The sequence below is a fragment of the Mesocricetus auratus genome, unplaced genomic scaffold (assembly GCF_017639785.1).
Source record: "Mesocricetus auratus isolate SY011 unplaced genomic scaffold, BCM_Maur_2.0 contig_13284_pilon_obj, whole genome shotgun sequence".
Taxonomy (NCBI): Eukaryota; Metazoa; Chordata; class Mammalia; order Rodentia; family Cricetidae; genus Mesocricetus; species Mesocricetus auratus.
In genome coordinates, this window is record NW_024434576.1 from 1 (window position 1) to 12,112 (window position 12,112).

Consider the following 12,112-nt stretch of genomic DNA (forward strand, 5'->3'; position numbering starts at 1 on the left):
TATTATGGTATGCTTCCTAATTAAAATGTCTGTTGAAATATATCAATGCCAATCTAAATCCTGGACTGACTGCCAAACAGGAAACATTGACAAAAAACAATAAAGCTTCCAGAATAAACTGCACTTGATATTGTATTTGATACATGAACTATGTTTTAATTTATGCCCTCTTCAAAACTGAACTGCAATTCCTCCGGTGGATAGAGACCAAGAAGCTGAAAATGGAGATTCTGTTGTTAACTGCTTTCATCATCTTTGTTAGTGCTGACAAGGTATTGCATGACTGGATAATTTTGTTTTTTATTTTTTATGATTTAACACTGCTTGCATTATTTAATCAACAGTACAACAAATCCTTATCAACCTGTACAAAGGATACATGTTCTGTGTGTGTGTGTGTGTGTGTGTGTGTGTGTGTGTGTTTATTGGTATGGTTATACATGGGAGAATCTTAATCGTATTGTATTTTATGTTTAAATGCACCTGACAAACATGCATATGAATATTTAAATAAATACTAAATATCTCCTCTCAATGGAAACTACCGATATGTTACAATGGCTGGATTATTTAGTTTAATAAAGCAGAAGCACATCTAGGACAGTCTGTTATTTGATTGACTGAAATTTTAACCACAAAATTTAAGAATTGAAAAAGTGTTAGAAAATAACTGTATATTAATGAGGGTCAGGATAAACATGCTGTGTAGGGACAACATCTTGTTTTCTCGAAAAATTAGCTTTATCAAATTAGTACCTAGGATAAACTTGCAATAATAAGTATGATTGTTTACTCTGTTACTGTGCCAACCTTTCTTTGTTAACTGAGTTTGCAGAGATTTTCCCTTGCTTAAAGACTAAAGTAATTTGTTTCTATCCTGCATAACTAAGACAGCAGAAACAATGGCTTCAATTATGTAATAATTACTACCTTGAGATTACCTGTTTACTGATTACAATATAATCGCAGAGTTCTTCTTCAGTTAACTGGTTCTATAGTGATTCTCTTTTTATTTTCTATGAAAATGAAACATTTTAGATTTTCATATCCAAGGATATTTGGTGGTAAGCAGAGGTTTTACTATAATATGATTGCTGATCTGAATTTTATGATTCTAAAGATCAGAATGTAGAGCATGGTGGCAGAAGAAATCTAGTCTTTTTTTTCTTTTTCATTAAAATTGATAGTACTAGTACAATGAAAATGTGATAAAACTAAAATAAATTTTAAATTTATTTGTAGACAGTTCACAATAGATAATGGTTAAGTTTATAATGCCATACATCAAACGATGAATATTTGTGATATATGTGGTAATTAATACCACAAAAAGTGCATCATAATTTAGAAATTTTCACAAATTTATACTGTTTAGAAAATGAAAATAGCTCAGTGCACAAAATGATGTCTTGCTATACCTTGATTAATTAAAGTAGGAAATACAATGAAAATTCTTCGAGTGCCACTTTCTATAGCTTACATAGTAGTCAATAAAACAAGACATCACAGTAATTGTGCCCTATTGAGATTTATATGTCATTCATTAATAATATATATAATTATATGGTTTATGTGTACTATTCATGAATTATTTCCTTCTTGTGTCTGATGAAGTCTACGGTGATTTAAATGAGCATAATTTTAAAAATTAATTTTATTGAAACTCAAAAAAATCTTATTTTACATGCCAATTCCAGTTTTTGTTCCCTTCTGTCTTCACTTCCCCCTCATCATCTCCCCATCCTATCACAGAGAGGATGAGTCCTGCCGTGGAAGTTCATCAAAGTCTGTCACTTCATTTTTTTAGGGCCCTGCCCCGTGTATCTTGGCTGAAAAAGTATTCCTCCATGGGGAATGCATTTCCAAAGCCTATATGTACACTTGGGATTAATACTGGTTACACTACCAGAAGCTCCATACATAGTCCAGGCCTCCTAACTGTCACCCACATTCAGGAGACCTGCTTCTGTCTTATGCTGTCTTATGCCAGTCTGGGGCCAATGAGCTCTTATTTGTTCAGGTCAGATGTTTGTGTGGGTGTCTCAAGCCAGATCTTGGCCCCTTTGCTCATCGCTCTCCCTTCCCTTCAACTGGATTTGAGGAGTATGAATCAGTGCTTAGCTGTCGGTATCTGCTCCTGCTTTAGGATGGCATATGAGGCAGTCATCAGTCTCATACAGGAAGGGCATTTAAGGTAGATTTTCCACTATTGATTAGATACTTTGTTCGGATCATCCTTGTGAATTAATGCAGATTTCCCTAGTGTCATATTTCTTGTTAAGTCCATAGTAGCTCCCTCCATTAAGGTATCTCTTTCCCTGCTCTATTTCTTTGTTCTTCCTCCAACTTGAGATTCCTGCTCCCTCAAGTTCTCCTCCCACTTCCCTTCTACCCTCTTATTTTTCTACCTCACTTTCCCTCTCACTGTGCTCCCACTGTACTCAGGAGACCTTGTCCCTTTCCATTTGTTAGGTTTCTAACCTTCTCTGGAGTTGTGGATTGCAGGCAACTTGTCCTTTGCTTTTTGTTCAATGCAGCAATGCAACTACCAAAATTTACCTTTAAAGGAAGTTGGAATTGAATAACTGAAATCAAATAGTGCCATCTATTATACAAATAAATGTTTTATTCCATGATATTTATTTAGCTGCAATTAAGATGGTATTTTTATGTGAGTTTTCAGTTCTTCATGTTTCTTGTTGCTATATTTATTTTGTCTATTAATTTAGAGTTTTGTCATCACTTTTAATTTACTTTTGTAAATTATCTAATGAGAACAAACAATAATTTAAAGTGGGACTATATGCACTCACACATTCTATTGGAATAATTTAGCTTTATTTTTACATATTTAATTTGGTTTCATTAATAGTAGAGAAAATCAAAGGAATTACTTTTTGTAGTTTAATAAAAATAAGTTCCTTTCACAATTAATATGTTTGGACTATAGTTTCCCATTCTTCTTTGCTTATTTTATTTTTTAGTGGTTTGAGCAACCTCCACAATCCATTTAAATACAGATTGCAACTGATTATACTCCTGCTCTCAGTGGGTAAATGTTCTCTTTTGACACAGGAATCCTAGCATTTTTCATCAGCTTTATTCCTTGGGAAGGACTTTTACTAGAATAAGACAAGTCTTAAAATGTTAATCATTGATGGTTGTGAATATTAAACTCTCATGTTTGGAAGATACACAATTCTGTTGCACATTTTAATTTTCATTCCATTGTTTGCACTTTTATTTTTATTTTTTTATTTTATTATTTTAATTTTAAATAGCTTGCTTCACATGTCACTCCCAGTTCCCTCTCCCTCCCCTCCTCCCACACCTCCCTACCATCCACAGCAGCCTCCCACCCTATTGCCAATTTCTTCTACATAGGGGATATTCAGATTCCATCATTTCACTCATGGCAGAGTCCAGGCATTCCCCCTAAGAGTCCAGGCTGACAGAGCATCCCTCTTTGTTTTATGGACACACGAAGTGCATTTGAATGCCAGGGATAAACACTGATCTACTACCCAGGGCCCCATAGGTTGTCCAGGCCTCCTCACTGACTCTCACACTCAGGTGGTCTGGATTAGTCTGATGCTGGCCTCCCAGCTGTCAGTCTGGGGTCCAAGAGCTCTCCCTTGTTTAGATCAGCTGTCTCTGCTGGTTTTAGAACCTTCATCCAGTGACTGAAGGAAGCAGAGGCAAACGCCCAGAGTTAAACACTGAACTGAGCCCATGGAACCCAGTGACAGAGAGAGAGGAGTGATGATCAAATTGGCATTGTTAGCATTTAGTAAAGTTATATAATGAAATATGCTTTTATTTATCTCAAAATACCCTCTATCCAATATCTCCCACTCCCGGCCATATGATATTTAATCTGATTTTTCTTTTTAAAATTTCTAAATATTTTTGTCCCTAATAAATTATTGTAATGAACCTATGGAGCTCTGAAGGTTCTTACCACCTGGTAACCTGGCACTTGAGTCCCACTTAAGCACATGGATGCTCTATTAACTACAAACCTGTGTCCGTTGCCTTGGGCTTCTTATTGGCTACCTCTCCTGAAATCATCAAACGGTAATTATTAATGTATGTATTTCTACATGGCCTTGTCTTACCAGAGACCACCTGGGACATTCTTTCTTGCCTGGTTATACATGGTGACTCTGTCTGCCTACCTTTCTCTGGATTCTCCTCACCTCATAGCCTTGCCAATTTTCTTATTCTATTATTTATAAGCCAAACAGTGTTTTAGTCAACCAATAAGAGAAACATATATAAAAAAGCATATTCCGCATCATCTCCTTTTCAAGGGTCCTTCAGCCTTTCTAGCCCCAAATAATCACACAGAGACATATATTAATGATTGAACTGTTGACTGATGGCTAGGGCTTCTTATTAGCTATCTCTATCTTAATTATTAATTCACTTTTATTGATCTCTGTATTTCCACGTGGTCTTTTTTTTACTAGAGAACACCTGGTCATTACATGGCGACTGTTCTGGAGGGCTCCCCCTGCCTACCTTTCCCAGAATTCTCCTAGTTTCCTAGCCCCACTTATTTTCCTGCCTTACTGGCCAACAGTATTTTATTCATCAAACAATAAGCGAAACATATATACAGAAGTAAATATTCAACGAAATGACTGTGCCTGAAAAAATATTTCTTCTTTTATTAGTCTTCACCAACTTTGTTACTGACAGTTTTCTTCCATGTAAATATTTTGGTCCACCAGGTCCCGTTTGTCAGTCTTTAAGCATTTTTTTCCATTATTTTTGTGATCTACACAGAACATTTGAACCTATGCTTAGGCCACAAATTGTCTAAAAAATGTCGTTTTCTTCCAGTACTTAAAAAATATATCTCATATCATGAAATACAATGCACATTGATTCAGTCAGTCTGTGTCTACACTGTATTTTGCAATACAATTTTCCAGAAACTTTACATAAAACAGCATTTAGGAATTAGAGAGACACTGCTTTAAAAAATGTCTCTGAGCCAGGCATCTGTGGAGCACACCCTTAATCTCAGCACTTGCTAGGCAGAAGCATGTGGATCTCTGTGAGTTTGAGGCCAGCCTGGTCTACAGAGTGGGTTCCAGGACAACCACCAAAGCAATACAGAGATATACTGTCTTTAAAAACAAACAAAAAAATCTGAAAATTATGTAAGGACATCTAAAATTGTTTATACTTTAATTGCAAAAGGAAATATAATTGATTGAATATTCAATAATGTTTATTGTCAGCTTTCAGGGGAATTTCACACTCTCTACTTAGCAGCTGATGAATTAAAGTTCATAGGAGACAATGGGCCACTAAAAATTTATGTACGTCATATTCAGTTTCAAAATAATGATGAAATGTGCATCACCTTTTATATGAGGTAAGACAAACATATCCAGGCACAAGAGACAAAATACTGATTTCTCAAAGTAGTACATAGCCATAATTTCCATGGTTTTGCATGGATTTAAGTTAGTGTCAGTAGTAATTATGCTTATCACATGGAACTGAGCAGGGGCACAGGAATTGATATGATGAAAGTAATTCTTAATAAAATGTAATACATTTGAAATTATAGAAATGTTGGTGAATATTACATCTGAAATTAAGATACAGAAATATGAACAACTAACATTTTAAGACATGTTAAGCTGATGTGATTCATTGTCAACTAGATGTTCATATTTGGATTTCAATTTGTTCTGAGTGATAATATAAATATACTTGCAAATTTTGAAGAGAAACCCATAGCAGCTCTCTATAAAATGTTTACCCAGCTTTTATTTACTTTTCTCTCACATCTCCAAGTACACCTCCACATATGTATAAATGTTCTGCTGTGCTTCTAATATTAAAATATTAAAAAGCTTGCATTTCAATGACACGTTAGAGAAATAAGCTTGAAATTACTATCACTCATTCAAGTATAGCCAATAAATGACCCCATGTTTGTCAATTTTAACTCTGTGGACCACAATTGAATCTTTTTTGTAATTCGTCAAAGGTGATTTTGGATTATTTCTATATTCCATAATGATGGTGGAATTTACAACAAAATTACTGAGATATTTAATGGTTACATTCCTGGTAAATAATTTTCTTGCTTTAACATGAAGTGTGCAATTACCTTTCCAACCTGCTTGTTGGTTTTATCAAAGTATTAGTATCTGGATATTCCTGGTTGCTGCTGAGTAGCATTACAGTTAGTCTGTGGTGAAATATTTATTGTATACACACACACATACACAGATGCACACATATACATATATGTATATATATACATATATAATGATACAAATATTCTCAGTGCATATTTAGATAAAACATTATAATTTTGTCACAGGACTACTATAAGAATAGTATGCATGAGGGTATTAGGAGAGTCATCCATTCTTTATTGTGTATAAAATACAGTGGACATTATCTGTGCCTATAAGTCAAGTGATGTATGAAAAATATTGACTTATTAAAATCAAATGATTGTTCCTTTGTGCTTAGGCAAAACTATGGATGCCAGCTTTATGCCGTTTTGGCTAAAAAGTTTCTTCCTGGCATGTTTATCACAACAAGTGAGTATTTGACTTTTTCAGTTTACTGAAAGTAAAGATTTATACTTTGCATTAGGTTCATACTCATGTTAATTATTTTAATTTTAGCTTCCAAAAGTATGTTTAAATAGGAAACTATCTCAAAAGAGGATGATTTTCATATTTTGATTTCAGGGAATCCCAAACCATCATCAACCAGAAGCCAGGGTAGGAATATTTATATTACAGAATTATGGATGTTTGCTTATACGTTTTCTACTCTCCCTGAAAGTTGGGTTTATACAAACGAAGATGGAACTAAAGGTGTGTAAAATATTCACTTCATTCTACTAATGATCTTTCTACATAATTTTGACTCTGAATCTAAAACTCACACAAACTACACAAACCAAGTATCAAGTGGAAATGTTGAATCATTCTCTCCATCATAAGCGGATAAGTGGTTTCTGGAACACTTTTACACTGCTTAAACTGAAACACTGAAAAACATAAACAAGTTTAGAGAAATTATTGTCAGTGGATTGTGTAAAATTTTCTATACTGTGACTTTTTTGCTGTTTGGTAATATCAACATTATATTAATAAACCTGCATAAAATATTTTGCCTGATATTACCATAAGAAAGTGAGTGATTTTGGTTCATGCCAGACTGAAAACTTAGTAAACAGTTTATGGTAACTGAAATAATTTGTCTGGGTTATATCACCTGGAATTTCATGACAGTAGGAAAAATATCTATACATATGTAGTAGGATTCTTTCATTTACTACATTACTTTAGTTTAAATATTTATTTTAAAAAGTTCTATCTACAAAATTAAAATAACACATATAGAAGAAAGTTCCTTTCCTATCATGTCCCATAGCTGGTTATTTCCAAATAAACACACAGATGATTTTATTAATTATAAGCTATTGGATGACGGCTCAGGATTCTTACTGATTTATCTCTCTTAATTATTAATCCATTTATATTAATCTATGTATCTGTACATAGTCTTGTCTTACCAGAGAATGCCCAAACAATCTATCATCCTGGTAGCTAAATGGCATCTTTATTTTAACTGACTCTCCTCATTCCTCTTCCCAGAATTCTCTTAATAAGGGTGCCCTGCTCGTACTTCCTGCCTGGCTACATCCTGGCTGTCCATGTGTCAAAACACTCATAAACCAATGAGAGAAACATATATTCATAGCAGACAGAAGGAAATTTCCCATCATATCTCATTTTCTACCTAAATAAAAAGAAGGATTTTATTTTAACATAGTAAAATTGTGTATAAGAACACAGTATTCAGAGTGTGATGATCCCCCATGGGAGGTCTCACTGTCCCTGGGGAGTAGATAGGATTAGCGATGGGGATTAGTGGGGGGGAATGGGAGGGCAGGAGGGACAGAGAACTGAGATTAGTAGGTAACATAAGATTGTTTTTTAATGTAAAGACAGATCAGGCACCATTGTGACCTCTAGTGATCTAAAGGGATGACACCAATTGGCAAGCTAAGCAATAGTGTAGAGAACGCCTCGAATGACTATTCCTGATAGTGAACTTGATGTCTATAACCATCCTGGAGCCTTCATCCAGTGACTGATGGAAGCAGAGGCAAACACCCACAGTTAAATACTGAACTGAACCCAAGGAACCCAGTGACAAAGAGAGAGGAGCGATGAGCAAATTGGCAAAGAATGGGCTGGCAAAACCAGCAGAGACAGCTGATCCGAACAGGGAAGAGCTCTTGGACCCCACACCGACAGCTGGGAGGCCAGCATGGGACCTATCCAGACCCCCTGAATGTGAGAGTCAGTGAGGAGGCCTGGGCTACCTATGGGGTCCTGAGCAGTGGATCAGTGTTTATACCTCGAATACTAACAGACATCATGTTTCCATAACACAAAGAGGGTTGCTCTCTCTGCCTGGACTCTTAGGGAAGTGCCTGGACCCTACCCTGAGTGAAATGACAGACTCTAGATATCCCCTATGCAGAAGGAATTGGCAATAGGGTGGGAGGATGGAGGGATGGTGGTGGCATGTGTGAGGAGGGGATAGAGAGGGAAGTGGGATTGACATGTAAAACAAGCTATTTAAAATTAAAAGAAAAAACTGATTAAAAAACTAAAACAGTTATCAAGCAAGAGCTATAGTTGATGCCATTTAGTACACTAAAATTTGACAATATTTAAAGAAAATATTTTATCTTCCATTCTATCTTTGTAAGTCTAAAGTTGTAGATATAACTTATCTCTTATTATAACTAAAAAACCATAACCATAATTGTTTGTCTTCAGTTCTATCATAGACCATAGAAGGATGTGATATAAAAATTAGAATTGACAGAGACATCTTTCTGCCTGAGCAAGTTTATCTGTAATGTTGGGGCATTCCTTTTTTGCCTAACTTTCTGTCTGTCTATATCCTGCCTGTCCATTGGCTGAAACAGCTTTAATCATTAACAAATAAGAGAAATACATTCACAGCCTAAAAAAGACATCTCCCATGAAACACATGTTGGTTATTAGTCTATTAGTCTTTCAGGGGAATTATAATATTTGCATAACTTTATGTATTAATAATATGAGCTTAATAAAATAATTTATACCTTAAATAGTATTTAATTCTAAGTAGTATTTTCTTACTTGCAAAAGAGCAATTACCGTTATTGATAACTCAGAAGTTATGATAAGATTTTTCTCATTTCATTTTATTTTTTGTTTTGCTAATCCTTCCATTATACATGCACAAACACATTCAATCAAATACGTATGAATGACAGACAATTTTTGTTGGCTAATCCAAAACAATTATTTCTTTGCAGAATCAGCTGTCTTTTCATTTTTATTATATTTTGTATCAAGCACAACATTATTCATAGACTTGAAGTTTTTTGTAAAGAATGGAAGCAGTATAAACTTCACTGCAGCATTATGTAAGTATGAGAGCTAAATTAAGGTGGTTGCAAATATATATCTTCTTTTTTTTGGTTTTATGAGACAGGGTTTCTCTGTTTTGGAGGCTGTCGGTCCAGCATGGCCTCAAACACACAGAGATCTGCCTGCCTCTGCCTCCCGAGTGCTGGGATTAAAGGCATGCGCCACCAACGCCCGGCGCAAATATATATCTTCTTAACATCTATTCAAATATCCAGCCCCAGGACCCTAATCAAAAAACTCCTATATGATCACATTTATTGGAAAATGACACTAAATCTCTCATAATGCACATAAACAATCTATTCTATAGGAATCCATCAATTGTGAAGTACCTTGTGTTAACTAGAATGCTAAGCAATACTTCATTAAAATTTCTGAAACAACGTATGATCTATGAATTTGACCAAAGACCTAGCAATTGAATGTTGTCTCTAAAAATGACACTCCTTAAGTGGGAAACCACATACTCAACAATATATATGTCAAACAAACAAGTTTTAATAGGTTAAAAAATAAAAATATGTTTGTGTTTCATGATTAACTGGCAAAAGTTTGGTGGATTTCAGATTTGTTGGCAGGAATGTGAATGTGATCCAAATCCACAGAATAAAGTTCTTAAAGAACTAAAGTTAAAATCAATTAATTGAAATCGTTCTGGAAACATTAAGTAGTCCATAAATCAGAAATAGATATATATCTCATGGCCATCTTTTCTGACTTCTTATATGAAATGGAGCAAAAGAAATCAGTCTCAGTGAAAACTTATGGGACTTCTTTCTGGATTTGACTACGGATGATGGAATTCCAGTTGAAAATATACAAGATGCCCTTACAAATGGTAAATAACTTTGCTTTGATAATAGAAAAAATATTGATTTGAAATAAGAGAAAATCATGATAATTCTTCTTTTCAATTTCCAGTGCTTAAAATTATTGAGTAAATAGATTAATCTTTACTTTGTGTATCCTATATTTCATCCAGACACCTGTCCTCAAGGAAGATATTGACTTGGTGAGTGGAACATTAATATAGCTCCTTTCCTATGTAAATTTGAGTATATTTACATAAAATTGTTTATTTAATCAAAAATATTGTATTAGGAGTAATGTGCACAGAATATATTGTATGAAGTTTTAAAATAATACAATGAAAAAGCAGCTTCAAAATACTTGCAAAATCATAAAATCTCCGTGAAATTATTTTTAAAAATATCCCTATTGACAGAGTTCTATAGACATTTTTATTTTTTACACATGTGTTTTAAATAGAAACGCTAAGTTCAGTTAGGAAATATACTAATTTATTTTCCAGATAGAGTGAATTAATTTAGGAAGGTATTAACATATTAAATATGATTAGCATATCATAGTAAGTCTTGAGTGTGCTACTTTTAATTGACAGTCAGTAAAATTAAATAAGGGATATTTGAAAGTATCAAGCTTCCAGAAATATCTGTCTTTATTGCATATAATTTTATATGAAAATGCAACCTTATGCTCTGAAAAATTTCCTGGTTATTAAATCGTTTGAAAGAGACAAATATTAAATTCCGTTGCTTATCTTCAGATGGAGTCTATAGAATGAGATTTCTGCTTTAGTAATACATCATTTTACACTTCATCACTCAAGCAAGCATTCATGCATACTCTATAAGTCATAATGTCTTTACTATTATTTAATATATTTTAATTAATGTTGTAAATTTTGCAGGTTATAAAACTGAAACAGCTTGAAACGTTTCTGTCCATGGAATCAAAGTTACAAATACAAATTTGAATCTATATTTCTTCCCCAATGATTTTATCACATTTTCTTTCTGGTTCAGATCCTTAACTCAGTAACTTACTTCAAGTTTCTTGCCTTACCCTTTTTAATACACTTTTCTTTTTCTGTGATTCACTAAATAAATTTACTTGCATAAATGCTTAAAGCATGTTATTTATTATTCAATCTGATTAATATTAAATAGAAATATTCAGTATGAATTTTATATATTTATGTGGGATATATGTTATGTATGTGGTGTGTGTGTTTGTGTGTGTGGTTGTGTGTGTGAGTGTGTGTGTGCCACATATATGACATAAAATGGAAATTTTATAGTTTTTATTCCTCAATATATGTTTTTATTTAAATTAGAAACCTCTTCCACCCCTCCTCCCTTGTCCACCCACCAGCTCCCCCAGCACCCCACCAATCTCCACATCATTCTCCATGGAGTGTGGGGCCCTGCTTGGGGGGATCTCCAAAGTCATTCATTTCATCTAGGGCAGGACCTAGGCCATTCCCCATGTGTTCAGCCTGAGAGACCATCACTATATTTGGAGTGGGCTATCAAAATCATTAATACACCATGGAAAAAACTGATCTACTATACAAGGCCACAGAGATTTCTGAGGCCTCCTTACTGACACTACATTCATGCAGTTGGGATCAGGCCCTAGTGGCCTCTCAGCTATCAGACTGGGATTCAAAAGTTCCTCCTTATCAAGACAAATTTCTTTGTGGGTTTCACCATTATGGTCTTGACCCCTTTGCTTTTCACTCCTCCATCTCTCTCACTAGGTTCGAGGAGTTCAGTTCAGTGTTTAGCTGTGGGCAACTGTCTCTGCTTCAATCAGTCACTGGA

General features: G+C 34.4%; 1 protein-coding gene across 1 annotated transcript; it reads left to right on the forward strand.

Moving 5' to 3' along the window:
• Window positions 1-133: 133 nt before the first annotated feature.
• On the forward strand, window positions 134-11,398 carry LOC121138629 (aphrodisin-like). Its single transcript, XM_040741293.1, has 8 exons — window positions 134-272; window positions 5,253-5,389; window positions 6,508-6,578; window positions 6,732-6,860; window positions 9,371-9,481; window positions 10,222-10,323; window positions 10,468-10,497; window positions 11,197-11,398. Exons 1-7 carry the CDS (start codon window positions 144-146, stop codon window positions 10,491-10,493), a joined length of 705 nt encoding a protein of 234 aa, XP_040597227.1. The 5' UTR covers window positions 134-143; the 3' UTR covers window positions 10,494-10,497; window positions 11,197-11,398.
• Window positions 11,399-12,112: the final 714 nt, after the last annotated feature.

What these genes read in the sequence shown, in the direction of transcription:
- LOC121138629 (XM_040741293.1), top strand. Translation starts at nt 144, where the DNA reads ATGAACTATGTTTTAATTTATGCCCTCTTCAAAACTGAACTGCAATTC. An exon ending in TGCATCACCTTTTATATGAG is followed by an intron (nt 5,390 to 6,507) that starts GTAAGACAAACA and finishes CTTTGTGCTTAG; the next exon opens with GCAAAACTATGGATGCCAGC. An exon ending in TGGCATGTTTATCACAACAA is followed by an intron (nt 6,579 to 6,731) that starts GTGAGTATTTGA and finishes TTTTGATTTCAG; the next exon opens with GGAATCCCAAACCATCATCA.